The 20,668-nt window shown below is 44.7% G+C and overlaps 2 protein-coding genes across 24 annotated transcripts in view; one reads left to right on the top strand and one right to left on the bottom strand.

The window, feature by feature from the left end:
• Tmem175 (transmembrane protein 175) lies at positions 1-17,992 on the top strand. 15 transcript variants are annotated; one of them, XM_006535230.4, is made up of 11 exons: positions 1-543; positions 8,459-8,712; positions 8,889-8,927; positions 9,694-9,791; positions 12,044-12,095; positions 12,339-12,374; positions 12,918-13,001; positions 13,261-13,425; positions 14,390-14,468; positions 14,779-14,914; positions 16,061-17,482. In XM_006535230.4, exons 2-11 carry the CDS (start codon positions 8,569-8,571, stop codon positions 16,725-16,727), a joined length of 1,500 nt encoding a protein of 499 aa, XP_006535293.1. In that variant the 5' UTR covers positions 1-543; positions 8,459-8,568; the 3' UTR covers positions 16,728-17,482. The 15 variants fall into 15 exon arrangements, with proteins under 15 accessions (XP_006535293.1, XP_006535294.1, XP_006535295.1 ...); XM_006535231.3 differs by having other exon boundaries at positions 1-265; positions 9,697-9,791; NM_001359423.1 differs by having other exon boundaries at positions 32-265; positions 16,061-17,992.
• Positions 17,266-20,668, bottom strand: part of Dgkq (diacylglycerol kinase, theta) — a 13,787-nt gene continuing 10,384 nt past the window's right edge. For 3 of the 9 annotated variants that reach the window (XR_001784589.2, XM_011249392.2, XM_030254055.1), the window contains exons 18-23: positions 20,423-20,601; positions 20,047-20,147; positions 19,809-19,955; positions 19,600-19,711; positions 19,367-19,519; positions 17,268-19,033 (exon numbers count right to left, since the gene is read on the bottom strand). Coding sequence is in view for 4 of the 9 variants with exons in the window: in XM_011249392.2 (XP_011247694.1) it covers positions 18,932-19,033; positions 19,367-19,519; positions 19,600-19,711; positions 19,809-19,955; positions 20,047-20,147; positions 20,423-20,601 (794 nt within the window). In the remaining 5 variants the exon portion in view is untranslated. Of the gene's footprint in view, positions 19,034-19,366; positions 19,520-19,599; positions 19,712-19,808; positions 19,956-20,046; positions 20,602-20,668 lie in introns of those variants that run through there. The other 6 variants (NM_001357029.1, NM_199011.2, XR_001784590.2 and 3 more) reach the window with 4 other exon arrangements.

Here is a 20,668-nt window from a genome sequence, read left to right on the forward strand (position 1 = left end):
CTGCGGCCCCGCCCTGACGCAGCAGGCGGAAGGGCGCGTGTTTCTGCAGAGCCAGCAGCAGCAGCAGGCGCAGGCGCAGAGGGTGCGATCCTACGGACCTCAAGCTCCTAGGAGGCACGGAGGTAGGGCTGTCGCCATCTGACCCTAACCTCATCTGGTTGCTTCCGCTGGCCCAGGTCCAGCCTAGGTGGCTAGAGCGTCGCGGGACGTTGGGCGCGCGCTGCGGACCGCCCCAGAGCCCGCCGCTCGCGCCTGACGCCTCAAGGTAAAGCGAGGCCTGGAGCCCACCCTAAGTGTCCCTAATGCCCGGTTTAGGAGAGGAGGGTATCTTGCAGACAAGCAGCCAGCCTATGAGCCACAGACACTTATGTTTTGGTCCACACAGGTTTGGGGGAGGATGAACTAGTTGCTAGAATTAAGACCGAAAAACGTAGTTTTAAAAGGGGGCGGGAGAAAGCTTCACAACGTGTATACAAAAGTCACCTGGCAGCACTGGACGCAGAATCCCGTGTGATGTCAAACACTTAGAGCTGTCCATCTCAGGTGAGGCAAAGTCATGGGATTCCCCACTCGTCTCTGTACCTCCGAGGTTTCTGAAGCCATATGAAGTTGCAGAGCCTTGGGTAGAGTTTGTGCTTTTGGACTGAAAAATGGATCCTTAAGCCCAAATCAACATCTTAACTGTCCCAGGATTGTATGCTATTAAATACGCCTTGGGGGGGGGGGGGGCGCTACCTGCTCTTTAAAAAGTCAAGTAGAAAAGAAATGAAAGATTATCATTAGTATACAGTGAGGTACGTGGTAGGTGAGACAGTAGTTTCCTAGAAATGGTGAAGTGGAAGCTTTGGATAACACCTGGAGGAATAAAGAACTGATGAAGTAGAGATGGTACCTGTAGGTAACTGAGGAGATTTGTGAAGAAGAGTGTGGGAGCTGAAAGGGCAGTGTGGTGTTAACATGATCTTAGATGGGAGACTTGAGCAGCCTAAAGCCAATGGGAAAGAGTGAAGTCTTTCCAGTATAGTGGAGAGGAGTACTGTCTCAGAATAGTAGGACAGTCAAGTCACATCCAGATAGAGGATATGTAGTGTTGGTATAGAAATGGCACCTTTCTATAAGAGAATCACTTATAAGATGCAGGGAGGAGGAAGTAGCTACGGCTTGCAGTTGCAGGTAACTTTATGTTATTACTGGAATGAAGTTGAAGGGATTTTTTATTTTTTGGTGGCTTCAGATCTCATTATTTAGAAGGAAAATAAATCTGAAAGCAAAAGGAAAAAGTAGGGAATTGGAGGCTTGGTAGCCTTCAAGAGACCTAAAACATCATGAGAAACATCATGAACAATTCACTACAGCGTATAGTGAAACTTGACACCATAAACTCTTGCTGGCATGACCTAGGACAAGTGGAAATTTCTAAATCATGTAATTATAGATCAATTTTATGGCATTGTAGTAGATGCCATTCCAAGACCATTTTAACTGGAACTGCATCTTGTGGTCTCTCGTGATCCCACCTCATGTATGAACACATACAGATTTAAAACTGAATCCGTGCTCTTCCTCCACCAACACATTCTCTTGTGGTAGTAAAAGATATTGCCCAAGAGTAAGTTATTTTATAATGATGAAGGGGTGAAATCATAAAAAGAGTGCATCAGGGCTGAAGAGATGGCTCGGTGGTTTAGAGCTCTTGTGCTTGCAGAGTGCTGGGGTTCAATTCCCAGCATCCACATGGCGGCTCACAACCACTTATAACTCCAGTTCCAGGGGATTCAGCGCCCTCTTTAAACTTCTGTAGGCAGTAAGTATGCATGTGGTGCACATAGGTATATGCAGGCAAAAGTCATACACACAAAAAAAAATTTAGTTTAAAACAAAAAAAAAAGATGTATCAACTATAAACATGATTAAAGCCAAATTTATAAAGTGTGTTAACTGAGAAGCTAATAGACCCAAAAGGAGAGAGACAAATTGGAAGTTGAGATAGTTGGAGATTGTTTTCTCAATGAGTGATAAGTATCCAGAAAATCACAGAGTATATAGAGGACTTAAATAGCCCTGTCAGTCATCTTGAATTAATGAACATTTATAGAGCAATTCCTATTAATGCACAGAATTAGTATTAATTAGCAGATACACATATTTTCCAAGTGTGTAAAGAATTACTAACCTAGAACATCTGGGCAATGAAACAAGCATGTTATCTGATCACAATGAATTTAACTAGAAATTAGCAGTGTGAAAAATGTTTCTGAATGGAAAAGGATAGTATCCTTTTATGTGTCAAAGAAGAAATCAAAGGTAGTAGTTTTGTACGAGCTGAAAATAAAAATATAGAATTTCAAAATAATGGGGTAGTATTAAGTCATTAGTAGGAAATTGATCACATTTAGTGACTTTAGTGTTCATCTTTTAAAAAATCAGAAAAATGAAATGCAAAGTAATTTAAGGAAGATTAAATACCAAAGAGCAGTGGAACAAACAATAAATAATCAATGAAACAAGAACTGATTTTTTGAGTCAGTAAAACTTAGAAGTCACTGGCCAAATTGAGTAAGAAAAAGAAAAATTACTGAGATCACAAATAAGGGAAATGTCTATTGAAAGGATGACCAAAGGCTGTTGTGAACATTTTCCCAGTGAATTCAACTTAGTTAAACGAATGAATTCATTGGAAATACAAACTAAGCTTTCTCAAGAAGTAGGTAACTTAAACAATTCTAAGCCTGTTAAAGCTTTCACTTTCTAGATTAAAATCACTCAAAGGATTTCAGACTTACATGGCTCTACTAGGAATCCACTAAACATTTAAGGAAAAAAATGTGTTTTTAAAAATCTACATGAATTTATACAGAAAATTGAAGTATTTCTCAACTCCTACCTAACTTGGCAAAAATAATACAAGAAAGCAACAAACTAATATTTTTCATAAAGGTACATATTTTTAAAAATTTATTTATTTATTTATTATATGTAAATATACTGTAGCTGTCTTCAGACACTCCAGAAGAGGGAGTCAGATCTCATTACGGATAGTTGTGAGCCACCATGTGGTTGCTGGGATTCGAACTCAGGACCTTTGGAAGAGCAGTCAGTGCTCTTAACTGCTGAGCCATCTCACCAGCCCATAAAGATACATTTTAAAAAATCGTTTTAAAAATGTGTTAGCAAAATAAGGCTGGTAAAGTTTGACCATTCTTAATCCAAAATCCAAAACTTTTTTTAAAAAAGATTTATTCATTTATTTTATGTATGTGAGTACACTGTTACTCTCTTCAGACACACCAGAAGAGGGCATCGGATTCCATTACAGATGGCTGTGAGCCACCATGTGGTTGCTGGGAATTGAACCCAGGGCCCCTGGAAGGCAGTCAGTGCTCTTAACCACTGAGCCATCAATCCAGCCAATCCAAAACTTTTTAAGTGCCAACAATGGTTGGTGCTCAAAGAGTTTCAGGCTTTTTACTTTGGGATTGAAAATGTCCAGCCAAGCTGGGCAGTGGTGGCACACGCCTTTAATCCCAGCACTTGGGAGGCAGAGGCAGGCGGATATCTGAGTTTGAGGCCAGTCTGGTCTACAGAGTGAATTCCAGGACAGCCAGGGCTGCACGGAGAAACCTTGTCTTGAAAAACAAAACAAAAAAAGAAAGAAAATGTCCAGCCAATAAAATGTCCATTTCCCCAATTTTTTTTGACATATGAAATACTGTTTCTAGGCATCTCAAATGAAGGATATCTAGTTTCTCTCTATATAAAATAATACATCATAACTGGTTGAGGTTTATCTGTGGAATGCAAACTTGACTTTGTATTTAAATTTTGACCAAGGTAATTTATGCATACTAAAAAGTGAAGAACAAAACAAGATAGCCTGGCATAGTGAGGCACACCTTTAATAATAGGCCTTGGGAAGTAGAGCCAGGTGGATCTCTGCTAATTCAAGGCCAGCCTGATATATAGTGAGTTCCAGGGCAGCCAGGGCTACAGTGGTTAACGAAAAAGCATTTGACAAAACCCAGTATCCATTCCTGATTTAAAACAACAACTAAGCAGGGGCTGGAGGGATGGCTCAGAAGTTAAGGGCACTTGGTGCTGTGCCAGAGCACCAGAAGTAGCCCACAGCCATCTGGACCTCCAGTTTCAGAGGATCAGATGCTCAGCTCTGGCATCTGTGGGCACTGCACATGTGTGTGCACACAATTCAAAAATTTTTAAAATACTAAAAAAAAGGGCTGGTGAGATGGCTCAGTGGGTAAGAGCACCCGACTGCTCTTCCGAAGGTCCGAAGTTCAAATCCCAGCAACCACATGGTGGCTCACAACCACCCGTAATGAGATCTGATGCCCTCTTCTGGTGTATCTGAAGACAGCTACAGTGTACTTACATATAATAAATAAATAAATCTAAAAAAAAAAAAAAAAAAAAAAACTAAAAAAAAAAAAAAAAAAAAAGCAAAACCAGGAATAAACGGAAGCATTTTCAACATACTTGGGTCATCTTTGAAAATGTTACAGTTGTTATCATACATAACATAACCTAATATTTTACCCCTGGGATCAGTAAGCCAAGGGTGGTCTTATTCTATTCAACATTGTATCGGAAACAGTAAACAGTGTAACAATAAGGCAGCCATATTGGAAAGGAATAACTAAAATGCATATTTTTAATATGATTATCTTTGTCAGGATTCCTTAACTTTGGTACTGATGACAGTCAGCTAGAAAGTTGAAAAATCTATTACAATTTTAGTTACATGACATTCTTGGGAAAAGTAAAAGTATGGAGACAGTAAAAAGAAAAAAAAAAAAAAGAAAAGAAAAAAAAAAGCCAGTAGTTGCCAAGGGTTAAGAAGAAATTGCAATTGAGTGAGACACAATAGGTGGCGCATAGAGGACTTTTAAGATAGTAAAAATATTTTGTTTAATGCCATAAAGATAGATATATGTCATCAAACATTTCTCAGTATAACCTAATAAACTGTAAAGTCAACTATGGACTTTTAATGATGTGTCAATATTGTGTCAATTGTAGCAAATAGGTCACTTTAATGCAAGATGTCAATGAGATAAAATATTAAGGAGTGTATTATGTATTAAACTTGCTTTAAAATTCCATGGGGGAAAAGCCAGGCATGGCAGTACATCCCAGTAAACCAGGAGGCTAAAGCAGGAAGATCAGGAGTGGATGAGAGGGAGAATCTGCAAATTGCATATTTTAAAAGAACTACACCTGGAACATATGTAAAGAAATGTACTTCTGAACTTCTTATTGCTGTAGAGTGTCCACCAGAGAAGGCTACTCAGACATGGGTTTAAGACAATAGACAGTCTCTAAGTAAGGGGCCAGTGACTACAAATGATGTTGGTACACGCCTTTAATCCCAGCACTTACGACACAAGGCAGAGGCAGGACTAGTCTACAGAGTGAGTTCCAGGACAGTTGGGGCTACCAGAGAAACTCTGTCTTGAAAAACAAAACAACAAAAAACTGTCAACCTACTGGGCATTTTGGTGATTTTACATGGCTGGTCTTTGAGTACCACAAAGCCATTCTTAGGTAATGGGTAACGTTACACTTCCCACTGTGTTAGGAAGTGGCTGAGGCTCCTGTATCTCCTGTCTTAAAGTCCACATCAGCTTCCATTTAAGAGGCTCAATTCCAACTAAATGAAGTTGAAATTTCTGATTTGGGACTCTGGATGGACATCTTATTTCACATGAAGCCTGGAGGATAAGCTGCAGTGTCTAACAGAGATCTCATGGAGAACTAACATAGGCCTGAGGCTGGGGACACCAACATATGCCGGCAGTGGGCCCCAGGGTTGCTCCTAGACCAAATCTGTCCAGTTTTTTGTTATTGATTTATAAGACTTACTTATATTCTTTAATTGCCAGACTCTTATAAGACTTGCAAATAATTTCTCATATTTGATGGATTATCTTTTATTAATCTAATCCTTTTGAATCACACATGTATTAATATTGATGAAGCTCAACTTTTGTATTTTTTTATTAGTTTGTTGTTGTTATTGTTGTTTATTTTTTAAAGATAAGGTCTCTCTACATAGCCTGGGTTGTCCTGGAACTCACTATGTAGACCAAACCGACCTCAAAATGAAAGAAATCTGCCTGCTTCTTGCCTTTCAAGTACAAAAGATGTATGCCACCATGCCCAGCTTGTTGCTCATGCTTTTTTTTTTTTTTCTCTCTTTTTTTTTTTCTCATGCTTTTTAATGCTGTCTTTAGAAATCTTTGGTTGTAGCAAATTTCCCAAAACTTGCTTCTAAAAGTTTTATCATTTTTGCTGTTAAAATCTTTGGTCCACTTGCATTCATTTTGTTGTGGTTCTTTGCCATATGGACATTCAGTTGACCCTATACTAATTGTTGAAAAGGTCATTCTTTTTCCTACTAAATAATTTCTACTCCCTTGTCAAGAATCAAAAATCAGCTAACCATAGATTTTTGAATTTATTTCTGAATTCCATCTCTGTGCCAGCACTAGATAAAGATGAATCTTTTTCTGCCTATCAGCCAATAGAGGTCCCTTTAACACAGTGCAACTATGACAGCAGTAAGAGGAAGTGTGTTGTAACGTTCTCAGGAACATGGTGAGTCTCGGGTAGAGGAAATCATATTAAAAAGGTCTCTCAGTATGTACCTCCATGCGCCAGGCATTCTGGAAATGTCAAAGTAGCAGTAATAGCAGAAACATCACATCTGCCAGTGCTAACGTCTAGGTATGGAAAGTTTAGAAGGGCTAACTGGGGATAGAGTACCTTCCAGTCTTTATTATTTTTTTTAATGAGTATTGTTGTTTGCCTGATGTATGTCTGTGCACCATATGCATGCAGTGCCCACAGAGGCCAGAAGAGAGCATCAGGACTCCTGGTTCTAGAGTTAGATATTTGGGAACTGCTTTGCCTGAGCTGGGATTTGAACCTTGGTCCTCTGAAAGAACAGCTAATGCTTTCAACCACTGAGCCATCTCTCCAGTCCTTCAGTGTTTATAGTTGTGGCAACACAACTGCGTTCATTCCTCAGCAGTCCAAGAGAATTGCACAGCAGAGGGATGGTATTGACTATACTCTAAAGCAGTGTTTCTTGACTTGGGGGTTGTGACCCCTGGGGGTTGAATGGACCTTTCACAGGGCAAAATTACAATTATGAAGAAGCAATGAAAATAATTTTATGGTTGGGAATCACCAACCATGAGAAACTGTATTAAAGGCTTGCAGCATTAGGAATGTTGAGAACCACTGATCTAAAGAAACCAGAAATAGAACAAAAGCCATGTTGCTACCCATTCCTGCCCTTACCATCCAGGCACCACATGTTTATTCCGGAGCTAATAAATCTGTTCTTGGTTTTTTGTTTGTTTGTTTGTTTGTTTGTTGTTTGTCATATATATTTTCATGGTGCGGTACCTGATGTTATGACAGCAGATCCTCTTCAGAGTAAAACCAGTCATACTGTGTGTTTACTTTGTTTCATTACTAAAGGGCTTGTGCTTGTGACCACAAGCTTTGTAAAGCTTCCTCCTCCAAGCTTCCTGGCTCCTACTTTCTCACCCTCCCAGGAACTAGCACTACCTTCTACCCCTGACTATCCACCTTGCAGCCTCACTTCTCCCTAACTGTGTTAGTGACTCCGTAGTCTAACTCCTTCCTTCTCAACCTCCTTCCTCACCTCTGCTGTCTGAGGGTGTCCTTCCCCTGTCTCAGTAAACATGCCCAAAGCAGGGCACATTTATATTGTTGGGCCTGGTTGACTTGGGCCTTCCTGGACCTGCTTCCCAGGAACACTTATGTATCCTGCTTAGGCAGACATACTCCACCTTGCCGTAGCTGGTCACGGCTCCAGCGTTCTGACCATCCTTGCCACACTCTTATTCTCTCTCCCCTGATCACAAGTGGGATCTTAGAAAACACTTCTAGTGCCTCACCTCTTCCATATCCTGTAGCTGCTGAGTGGTTCCCTGTGTTTTTACCATTCTAGTCTAGAATGCAGATAGATTCTATAGCTTTACTTCAGCCCTTTACTCCTGGGGCACAAATTTCTCTCCTCCCCAGAGAATGTCCCAGATGGCATCTCACTTGTCTATCCAGCATTGCTTCTGAAAAAGTTAAAAACATCCCAGACCCTGTGACCTTAAGCAGTTATGACCCTAAGGGACATTCTTATTAGCCAAGAGATGGCAACTCAAGGTAACTCAAGCTGACAAAGCAGCTTTTAGGGGCAACTTGAGGTCAGATTTCAGGCCCTTCATGGTACCATGCTATGCTGAGCTTATAGCCTTGTATCATCAGAGCTTTCCCACTAAGACAGAGAATAGAGAATGTATTGCCCAATCACAGAGCTCACTGGTGAGCCTGGCACTAATACTCTTAGCCTGTGGATGGAAATCTGGAAAGGTTACCTTGTGAAGTGTCTTCTCTTTTTGTCCCTTATACCTAGCACTTGTCTCTGCATCGAAATGCCTAACGTCTACAGGGTTGAGACATCCCTCTGATATGCTCAGAGCTACACTTCTTCCCCGGCTGCCGTGACAACTTGTTGGTCCCACCATGTCCAGGCTCCAGACTGAGGAGCAGGCAGTGGATTCCGAGGGAGACTCATCCCTACACAGGAGAAATGAGGAGGGGACACAGAGCTCCCACCGCATGCTGGGCTTCAGTGATGCACTGCTGTCCATCATCGCCACTGTCATGGTCAGTGTGGGGCCCACCTCAAGCCTACCACTCACTTCTGTAGCAGCCTCTGATGCCCAAACCCTTCATGCAGGCGGAGGCTGCCCAGCAATGGTCAAGAGCCCACATACTGTGTGCTTCTGAGGAGCCCCAGCCCAAGAAGTATCTCTTGGTTATTTTTATCTTTGTTCCTTTAGATCCTGCCTGTGACCCACACAGAGATCTCACCAGAACAGGTAACAGGAACAGTCTGGTTTGTACAGTGGGCCAGTAAGAAAACCCGACCTGGACTTGGGGAGCCAACCCCCAAATCTGTAGGCAGCAGAGCCCAAGGCAGGACATCTGTACTTCCTCAGAGAAGGATATGTATTCAGAGTGGAGGGGCAGAGCTCAAGCAAAGGCTCTGGCAAAGGAGGTTTTATTTCTAGCTAGGCAGACAGGCACTGATATCCTCCACTGAGAAGAGGAGGAACAATGTCCACCCCAGACTTATACCAAGCCATTCTATATGGGTAACAAAGAGCTTTTCTAAAAGAATTTTTGTTTATATCCAACTCTATGGGCTTTTTTTTTTCTTTATGTGAAATAACGTTGAGACTTGGGACACTGAGGTGCCTTCCTTGGTTTCATTCCATGTGATTTGCCATACAAGACTCATGAGTACTATGCATCCTGAGGGAGGCAGGCTGCAGCTCTATCCAGCCAGCCCCCACAACAGTGAGGTCTGGCTCTAGCCATACCTGCAAGCTGATGTAAATCTTTGGGGAGGTCCTGAACTGCTGAGGTTTTTCTTCCAAAGTATGGTCACAGTACTACTGTAGTGTGGGGTAAGTTTGGTAGAAGTGAGATTAGACTTAGAGCAGACATAGACTGTGTTGTGCACTTTGAGACTGGGGACCTTCCTAAATGCCTCACTGTGCTATAGGGTGAGTCTTGCCATTGAAATGACCACTGTTGGATCGTGTGTTACTTTGTTCTAATAGCAGTGTTCTTTTCATACAGCAGTTTGACAAAAGTATACAGAAACTCCTAGCAACTAGGATCGCTGTCTACCTCATGACATTTCTAATCGTAACTGTGGCCTGGACAGCACATACCAGGTAGGGAATTAGACCTTTAACACAGGTCCTCATTGTCATGATTTACTCAGGGTAGGCAAAAGACATGGACTGTTACAGTACTACAGAGATGTATTGTTCTTGGTATCTGTGGGCCTCTTGGTTCACATGTTGTGTCCCAGGGGAGCTGCCTCTTCCTACCTTGGCCTCTGGTTCTCACTCTGAGACTTATACTCAGGACAGTACAACATGGTCAAGATTGTTCCAAAGAAGACCTGGCTCTACAACACTCCCCTCCCCCTTTTCCTGTCTTTTAGGAGAGGCAGAAAAATATTCACCTGCTAGACTCACTGGAAGACCAGAATAGAACATAGCAGAGAAGAGACAAGCTTAATGGCTGTGTCTTAAGGGTTTATGGTTATGAACCCTTCCCTGTATGGAAGCTGAGCTTACAGATTACATTCTGATGTCTGAGTTGTGTCCTAGGGAAGAATAAGGCTCTTTAGGATCCCAGGACACAGGGCTCCATAGCTGCATTAGCCCCTGACCACTGAATGCCAGACAGGCAAGGGGACAGGAGGCTTCTGTAGGAAGAGCTGGGCATGTGGGTGTTATACTCCTGGCTGCAGACTAGCATGTCCAAAGGAAATATTCTTCAAAGAATGCTCAAGGTACAGAAAAACTTGCAGATTCTGGTGAACATTTTTTTTCTGGTAAACATTTTATGACTACTTCCCTTCTCCTCCCCCTCCTTTCCTCCCCCCCACCCCCCCACCCCACCCCCCGCCGTGTGTGTGTGTGTGTGTGTGTGTGTGTGTGTGTGTGTGTGTGTATGTGTGTATGTGTGTAGGGAGGAGGAAGAAATATCTATGTAGTAGGCCAGATTGGCCTTGAACTCGGAAATCCTGCCTTTGCTGCCTAAGTGCTGAGATTAAAGGCATGCGTTCTGCGTTCTGCTCACTGCTATTTAAAAATGCAGCATGTGTTTCATGTTACACACTTGTTCTCAGCAAGATGATGGTGATAGATGTTTCAAATCCAGGCTTATCCCTTTGGTCTCCCTGTAGCTGTAGCCAACCTTCCCTATACTAGCTTCATGGTTCTTTCACCAGGGCCACACCCTCTGTGTAACACATGGACAGTCAGTTCTCAGGCTCGGGGGCCATGAAGAAAGAACTTCATAGAGCTATTCTGTGGCTTGCTTTGAGTGCTCTCTTATACACATGAGTTTAGAACTAGCAGGTAGCCAGCTGCCTCTAGGGTTGAAGTCCCTTCAGTTTGGCTTATTAAGGAAGACTTAAGCCCAAATGAGCCTGTGTCACTGCCATGAGCTTCCTAGAGAGGGCATGGCAGTTCAGCTGAGTCCAGTCCAGAAAGAAGGCCTTGGTGTTGGATGGGTGACATCTGAGTTATGGTCAGGTACTGCGGGGGCAACCCTATTGTAGGGCCCAGGCATGGTGGGCTTTAGTATCCTTGGTGGCCTATGCTTGTGGAGCAAGGATAGTGCTCCAATTTGTTTTCTGTTTATATTGTAGTATCTCCATACAAAACTACCTCTGTTAAATAACAAATTCTAACAGGTGCAGTATATGAGATCTTTGGGGGGGGGGAATAAGAAAAGAGCACTTCCTTTCTTTAAACTGGATTTTAGACATAATGTCTAAAAACAGTATATTGCATGATAGAGCAATATACATCCCCAGAGGCTTATTCCCAGAAAGTATGGCTGGACAAAACTCATGGGACAGGAGACTCACAGCCACACTCCTAGTCCTGCCTTTAGCAGGAACTCCCTGAACAGTTAAAACTCCCCTACCTCAAGGCTTTCTATAAAAAGATTGCCCATAAAAGCCACCAGCTGTACAGGTAGTTTCTTCAGATTGTTTCTGCAAAGTAATGGGAAGAATGTGTGGGAAAGGTATGTGCTTCACATATAAAGTGTGCTTGCTTCAAGTTTTCTGACTTTGATAGATTAGGAAGTATTTACATTTTTACAAATCACATGTTATTTTGTGCATGTGTGGATGAATGCATGTGAGTATGCGCCAGCATCAGGATAACTTGTAGAATTTCGTTCTTTACCCCATTCATGTGGGTTTGGCAACAAACTCCAATACCCTGGCTTGATAGCACCTTAGCCTACTAAGTCACATCAGTCCCACTAAGTCGTGGGATCAAAAGTGACATCTTCACTGATATTTTAACTAGAAAATACTGTGGGAGATGCATTTTAATTTTAATATTATGGAGCCATATTTGAATGATGGCCCATCTTTTCTTTCTCCTAACTTTAGATTGTTCCAGGTTGTTGGAAAAATAGATGATACACTTGCCTTGCTCAACCTGGTGAGTTACTGTTGTTTTGAAAAATGAGCTTAGTTATGATTTAGCCCTTCCACAGCCTGGATTTTTCTATTCCTAGAAGCTCCTCAGATGGCTCATGGGATCTGTCTGTCCAGGACAGGGGCATAGGCTTTTTGGGTCTAGCCCTAAAACTCTATAGATATATTTCTGCCTTCCTGGAGTGCCCCCGTGTTCCTTGCCAGGCCTTCTGGTGACTGTGACTTCCCTCCTTTCTCTTTATTATAGGCCTGTATGATGACTATCACCCTCCTGCCCTACACAGTGAGTAACAGTCATCACCCTGCACTCCTCACTGAGCACATCTGTGTGTGACAGTCCTCAGAAATGTAGCCCTGGGTACAAGACCTGGACTGCAAACTAGAGGAGAGACTGCATGGGAACTAGTAGTTGGGGGCTGAGTAGAGGAGAGAGCTTAAGGCTGCTGGAGGCAAAGGCCATGAGAGTACCTCTGAGGCTCTTTGCTCCTGCCTGCTTCTCCCCATAACTCCTATTAGCATATCAACAAGCATTTAAAATTCTAATATAGTCCGAAGTTGGACCAAGTATGCAGGGCTATAATGCAGAGAATTCAAGTCTAGGGGATTTTACCATAAGATTAATAATGACACAGGCTTTATTCTGAAGCAGTGGGTGGAAGTGCTCTGTGGAGGATTGAATATACCTAGCCCAGCCCCATACCAGTGACCCTACACTGGGACAGTTTTCTGCTCAGTGCCCAGTACAGAGAGAGGGAAGCTCGTTATATACCGTCTCAGAACCTGGCTCTGAGAGTCCTTTGGGGGTTTGTGGGGATTCTTTTGACAGTTTTCACTAATGGTAACATTCCCTGATGTGCCCCTGGGCATCTTCCTGTTCTGCGTGTGTGTGATCGCCATTGGATCTGTGCAGGTAGGAACACAGGGTATGTGTATGTGTTTGCCTTGAGGTGTGCAGGCCAAGTGCCACTATCCTGATTTACACCCCAGGTAGTCCAGGTCTCTTCTCGTCCCCAGACTCTCAGAACATCCCAGGGTAGGAGGCTATCTAGGGGGACATTCTTGCTCCTGACCCCTAGAAATGTGTATGTTAGTTCAGGGGTTAGCTGGCTGTGGCACTCCCTCTACTTGTTGATGGTGCTCTATAGCCTGTTTTGTTTGTTTTACCACAGGCAATGATTGTGGGCTATGCCTTCCACTTCCCACATCTGCTGAATCCACAAATCCAGTGCTCTACACATAGGGATCTATCCCGGCGGCATATCCTGCACCTGGTCCTCCGTGGCCCAGCACTGTGTTTTGTTGCGGCTGTCTTTTCCCTCTTCTTCTTCCCCTTGGTGAGTGCTGGGACTCTCAGAGGAAGTCTTATCCCAGTTGAAAAGAACCTAGCTAGCAGCAGAAAGAACAGGCAATGCTAAAACAGTTTTTTCAAAGCAGGTAGTAGAAGCTGGCTTGAGCAGAGTCAACTTAAATACTATGAAGGTACACTGCAGTTTTAATCAAAGCATCCTAATAGTGGAAATAACAAATGCTAGGTATTTTAAATGTTTGGTATCAGGCTGGTGAGATGGTCAGTTGGCATAGGTACTTGCCACCAAACCTAATGACCTGAGTTTGATTTCTGGAAAATACATGGTAAAAGGAGAGAACTGATTCTTGAAAGTTGCCCTCTGTCCATCACATGCACACTGTAGATATGAGCACCTGTATACACGCACACAAACAAACAAAAATTATATGTAATTAAAATTAAGTATGTGAAAATTAATAAATGCTTGGTAAGCATTTCAAGAACACTCGGGGTTTTAAGCAGACTGATGAAGGCCAGTGGCTGCTACAAATACCAAACTTGGTTATCTCTTTCTTTTGAAGAGATAACATACCAGCTGAGTGGGTAGGACCCAGGGAACCCAGAGACTTTATAAACTAAATACAGAGCAGAGTGCTGAATGGCAAGCATGTAGCCAAGCAGACTTTGACCAGGGAAGCCACAGGTGAAGTGCCTTCTCAAGCGCCTTCCTATCCATTTTAGTTGGAATGTTTACCTTGTGTTGTTGAGCTGTTACTATGCATTCTGTACTCATTAGAAAGCACGTGACTGGAGTGTATTTGTTCCTTATGACAGTCCTTTTTGGGATTGTGCCTTTACACACAGTTCATTTCCATAAAAGACAGTTCTTTGGTTTTTCCTCTGTTACTTCTGTTGCCCCTCCATCGGGTGCAGAAGAGTGGGACCAGACTTTAGGTGTAAGCAGTCCCCATCCCCAGGGAAACACCCTGACCTGTTATTTCTTTCTGCAGTCATACCTGCTGATGGTGACTGTCATCTTCCTCCCTCACATCAGCAAGGCTACCACCTGGTGCAAAGACAAGTTGATGGGTAGGTAACCTTGCACAGCACTGCAATAAGCATGTTGGAAGGTTCTACCAGATTTCAGGCTACTCCCAAGGACCACTGAGTGGGAACAAGGCATCAGTGTGTGATGGCTCAGGGCTTGCCCTCCTGGGCTCAGCCCGTATCTGGTGGTTTGTTTGCAGGGTCCTGGCTACTTCCTACTCCTTAAGCATCTCTGCGTCACTTCCCCTCCTGGCCTGTATATTCCTGGCTCCTTGGCAAAGAGGCCAGTGGTAGCCACACTGGTCTGCTAGTCCCTCAGCAAGGCTAGTTTCTTCTCCTGGCATATCCACAGGCCAAAGGGAGTCTCCAGCTCACGACATGGAGCCCTTCAGTATTGACCTGCATGCGCCCCTCAGCAAAGAGCGGGTGGAAGCTTTCAGCGACGGTGTCTATGCCATCGTGGCCACACTCCTCATCCTGGACATCTGGTGAGGACCCCAGTTTGCTGCTTTGACCCATCTTCTAGGTGGTAGCATGTCTGAGAATGTCTTGTTCTTAGGAACTCCAGAAAGACTTTATCAGTACCAACCTTCCCTTAGGTGCCTGCAGATTTATGCAGGTCCCCTCTTCCCTAAAGGTCTCCCATTGCAGTTGCTCTCAGCCTGAAAGTACAAGTGCTAGGGAGAGTGGCTTCTGCAAGGTTACCTTGTGTTCTCTATTCCAGAAATATTCAGGCAGCTTCCTTAGGTCTTATCCCACTGTTGGTGCTCTAGTCTGTATGTTCACTTTTATATCCAAGTGTCTCCTTTTTTTCCCCCCTTAGCCTTCTCTAGCCTTTGGTTCCTCAAATATTCCGTTGTAGTCTTATTTTATTAAACATGTCACAAATCTGGTTTTAGATTTTGCATCTGACACTACACTTTTCCTGATACTTTTGAATAACCTTTTCTACTATAATTTGTTAATTCTTGTAGGCTAAAAGTAAATATTCATTAGTACCTGATTTCCTGAGGCCTTAGATTTAAGGAACATTGCAGAGCAACCTGCTGTTGCTCCCATTCTGCAGTCAAGGCTGAAGGACTCAGCCCAGAGGCTATGGTTATGGCAGGAATTCTAGCCAATAGAAGGCTACTACCTTCTACCTGAAGTCTAACCTCGAGTGACAGCCCTCAGGCTTTTTCCTGCCCTTACACTAAGATTTGGAGGAAGTAGTTGGTACTTGGGTGTCCCATCATTCATGTCCAGGTGATGGGTTCCCATCCCTTGACTCTATGTGTTAGAACACAGCTTGCAAGATTTAGGATAGCTGTGGAGAATCTCTCCTATAGGTGTCCTACCCTCAGAAGGCTGACCCTCAACAATCAACCAGGGCTATCTGTCATTTCTGGCTGTCAGATAGGGCCACCAGTTAGAAGAGAATATATAGGACTGGTTAAATTAGCATTGTGAGGGAAGAACAGTAACTGTTTAGTATGCTAAATATATGTAAGTAGCACATAGGGAACATTTTTGTGTTCTGAAGATCACACATCATTAATCTCAAATTCACTTTATGATGCTTGGTCTTGGTCTACCCTTCTGGTCCTGTCATCTCTGGGAGGTTGTTACAAATGCCATCTGTTCATACTTCCCAGTGAGGACAATGTTCCGGATCCCAAGGATGTGCAAGAGAAATTCAGTGGCAGCCTTGTGGCTGCCCTGGGTGCATATGGGCCACAATTCTTGGCATACTTCGGCTCCTTCGCCACAGTGGGTCTCCTCTGGTTTGCTCACCATTCACTCTTCCTGCATGTCCGGAAGGCTACACAGACCATGGGGTTACTCAACATACTATCGCTGGCCTTTGTGGGTGGCCTTCCTCTGGCCTACCAGCAGACCTCAGCTTTTGCCCGGCAACCCCATGATGAACTTGAGCGTGTGCGTGTCAGCTGTGCCATCATCTTCTTTGCCAGCATCTTCCAGTTTGCCATCTGGACTACAGCCCTGCTGCATCAGACAGAAACACTGCAGCCAGCTGTGCAATTTGGTGGGCAGGAGCATGCTTTCATGTTTGCCAAGCTTGCACTGTATCCCTGTGCCAGCCTGCTGGCCTTTGCTGCCACCTGCCTACTGAGTCGTTTCAGCACAGCCATCTTCCACCTCATGCAGATTTCAGTGCCCTTTGCATTCCTGTTGCTCCGTCTCCTTGTACGCCTTGCCCTGGCAGGCCTTCAAGTCCTACGGGGCCTCTGGCCACACCATCCCCAACAAGACCAGAGTGAACCTGAGGCACAGTCCCAGCTCTTGCCTGACCCCTGCTAATGCCAAGAAAGCCACTCCTGCCTATCCTAGGCATATTGTAAGGGGTCCTATGGAGATGTCTTAGTACAAGTTTATTGTGACACTGGGGCTGTGGATATATTGGCCTGGGTATTGTTTACATTGTGAAATATCAAGATCTATTTCAAGAGTATGAACATTGTTCACACTTTGCAGTGAAGGGTTTCATCGGAACTGAATTTATTGTTTTTACCCATTTACTTTCCTCCCTTGCCCACAACATTGCCAGGGGAATTTATCTGTCTGATTAACCTGAACAAGCCACTTTGAGCTTGAGATCTTGTTTGAGGCAGCAGCATCCAGCCAGGATCAAGGGTCTATCCTATGCCTTGCTCTGACCTGCATGTGACCATACAGGCGATCCTCCTTCTTGGAACGTTCTAGCAATGGAGTCTAGGCTAACTCAGCCTGAGAAGCTCCTGTCTGGCTCATATCCTCAAAAGTACAGAGCTTCCCTGGCGGGACTGCCAGTCTGTTTGCCCATTCCTGTACCAGTTGTTAGACAAAGACAAGAGTCAGCTATGGGACAGCAAAACCCACACTGTGTATTTGGCCCAGATATAACTTAGATCACATTCAGGTAGTGATAAATTACACACAAAGACAGGACCAGTCAGTGCACAGGACACACTCCACATAAAGACAGTCTCACTTAAATACAGAGGACATGCTACACTGACCGTAATTTACAAACAATTCCTACAGATTGAAATAAAAATGAAAAATTACATCACAAAGAATTTCTTTTGAACATTGAAAATGATGTAAACATGATCATCGGCACTGAGCTCACACATGGCTATCTGATGCACTTGTATGCAGTTTTGGCAGAAGCAGGGGGTGGGGTAGGGGGGGGTGGCACAATGGTCCCATGAAGCTGTCAGGCAGGGAGACACCCTGGTCCACACACTACCCTGGTATCACACTTCTGAAGGTGTCCACAAGCCAAGTAATGACACACAGGAGAAGGCTCTGCACTGACTGGCTTTTGGGGGTGGGGGGTACTCATCACAGGAGACTTCCCACATAGTCTTCCCCGAGCCAGGCCTGGGGCTAGACCTTTAGATGTCTTTAGCATTTTTTTTTAATGTTTTCACTTTTTGAGAGGGGCTTTAGCGCTATAACCCAGTTATGCTTTAGCCTGGAGAAATGAATTATAGGCATGTACCAGGCTTAGCTAGGCAGCTCATTTTTGGACAAATTCTTTCTAGGGTCTTAAGTGTGACAATGAATTCTTGGGTGCATGGAAGAGACCGCTTTTCTCTCGTTCTGTGAACCTGGTGCCTCCAGCAAGACCTGGCCATCAGAGCTGCTTCCATTTGTGTAGGTGCCAGAGTAGAAGCTCTACAGCTACAAGGAAGGGCTGTAGGCAGGCAAACACCATGTATATAAAGTGCTATAAGTTGAGTCTAAGGGAGTTCAAGCCACTCCACAACAGATGTTATTTACACACTCCTCAACCAGGTACTACCTGGCCCTGTTCTGAACCCTTCTGGGCACTAGGTGCCCACTCTGGAGTTGAAGAGGGACACTAAGGGCCTAGCACACATTCCAGCTATGACATGTGAGTGATAACTAAACTCACTTAGCCTAAGGGTAGACAAAGATTCCCATCCCTAAGTACAACTTTGTCAGTCCATGGGCACCAGCTGGATGAGACCTTGTAACTAGTATGTTAAGCCCAAACTGACATCTAGTGATAAGTCCAGGGGACTTGAGAATGCCACACCCACCCAGTCAGTACAGGAGAACAGGCAGCTTTCTGGATCTGTTAGGCCAGGGCCCAACATGGTTAGCTGCTTTGAAAGAACAAATGAAATCAGAGGACCCACCTGGATGGCCTGCATCCAGACGTATTGGGTCTAAGAGGGTTTCAAGAGAGGTTTCAAAGGAAGGAATGTGGCTAACAGGACCAGCTCCGTTTTTCCTGTAAGAACTAGTCTTGTGCAGAAGACAAGCTAGCCAGAGCCTCATGCCCAGTCATATACATTGGTACTATGTATGGCAGCGTGAGTAATGACCATTACCTACCCACTCCTAAGTTTGCACATGACATTGGGATGGAAACATCCCAAGACCCATGAAGATGCTATGGTCAGTGCTACAGCTAAGTCCATCTGCTGGCCAGCCAGTGTGTGACCAACCAAAGAAAGGCTGGGTGGTTGAGACCTCTCATCTTGGCTCCTCTATAAAGGATTGCCCTCAGGAGCAGGCAAGGTGTCCACTCGGGTATCCCTGTTGGCGCCAGCCTTCCTGGGCTTCTGCTTAGCCTTTCTCAGCATGTGAACCTGTTCAAAGGTAGGGATTGAGGGTCAGAGAGCTAGAGTGACATTTCAAAAGATAGGTCTGAGACCTCTGGGTCAGTTAATACTAATTGGTTCCACTCCACAAAAGAGGAAGACCTAGAAAAGCTGTCTAGTAGCTGCTGCCTGCAGCCTACTGAACATCATCTTTAGTTCTTACCTCCTCTCTGAGGCTCTCACCAGGGACACCATGACACCCAGAGTCCCAGAAAGTCAAACGTTAGTTAGACCCACCTGGCCTCAGCTGCTATACAGCATCAGCCTGCCTGGTCCTGCCCTACCCCATTTTTACCTCTGCTCACAGCCTTGCCAATATACCTTAGGTGCAGTAGCAGAGATGATCATGTGACCTGGGGCCTGAACCCAGGGCTCACCATCCACCTGCACTGGAGTAGCCTTGAGGAGTGTGACACGGAAGTAGGAGCCCTGGGCAATGCGGATTCCAGAGCGTAGCCCACCTTGTACCTGGCCCTGGGTAAGACAAAAGCAGAGCTGGCTAGTAGGACCCAAGGGGTACCACAGGGCCTACCCACCAGCCTGCGGCTGCTCACCATGTGCACGACACCTGTCACACCCACCACCTCCAACAGCCCGTCGTCTATGCGTGGCTTCTCAAACCTTGAGTCGTTGTCAGAGCCCCACAAGTCGGCCCCTGAGCCCCAGCTGCCCCCAAAAGATGAAAATACAAAGTTAGGTACAGACCAGACACAGACCTAGCACCTAGCCCAAACTGCAAAGTTTCATAGCCCAGCCCCAGCACCTGGGGATGTTAATGAAGATGAGACCCTCAATGCTGGGTAGCTCCACCTCCTGCTGCTCCACCTGCAGCCGGATCTCCTTGTGTAGGCTTCGAGAGTGGCTGATCTTCTGCAGCCCGACCCGCACATACACGCCCTTGTTGTGGAACCTGCCGCAGGGAGGTAGGCGTTCCAAATGACCAGGTAAAAGCTGCTGGCTGCTATAAGTGACCTGGCCCCCCAGCCTTGCCTTACTGTTACCTGCTTGTGAATTTGCCAGGCTCCTCTTCACGTGCCTGGTGGAAGTCCAGGCTGAGCTCCGCATCAATACCAATGCCACAGTAGTTATTCATCTGAACAATCTGGAGACAGGGCATAACCAGGATGCTGGCCAGCCACCCATGAGTGTCCAAAACTGTGCCAGACATCTCTATCTATTGTCACCAGTGCCTTTTCCTAGGAACCTCTCTGCTTAAATGCCACAGCATGCCCACAGAAGGCACAACCCTACAATCCCACAACCCCACAGGCTTCAGTCAACAAGTTCCTGCTCTGCCTTAGGGGTAACTGGGAGGAAAGTTGCACATCAGCAAAGGGGGAGCCATATGTAAGATTCTAGCTGGTGCCACACTGGTACCTTGGGGGGCTCTGTTTCTACCACATTGTTCTCTGTACTATCAATTTCATGAGCATCCAGCAGGATTGTCCATCGATCCATGAGCACAGCATCAGCCTCATCCACCGACACCAGCACAGAAAATGGGTCCTCACCACTATAGCCTGCCCCCCAACGAAGGACCCGGCCAAGGTCATTCCCTGGGAAAGAGGAAAGCAAGCATAATCCATAAACCACCAAAAATCTCTAATAAAACCCACAGTAGGG

The sequence above is a fragment of the Mus musculus genome, chromosome 5 (genome assembly GCF_000001635.26).
Source record: "Mus musculus strain C57BL/6J chromosome 5, GRCm38.p6 C57BL/6J".
Lineage (NCBI taxonomy): Eukaryota > Metazoa > Chordata > Mammalia > Rodentia > Muridae > Mus > Mus musculus.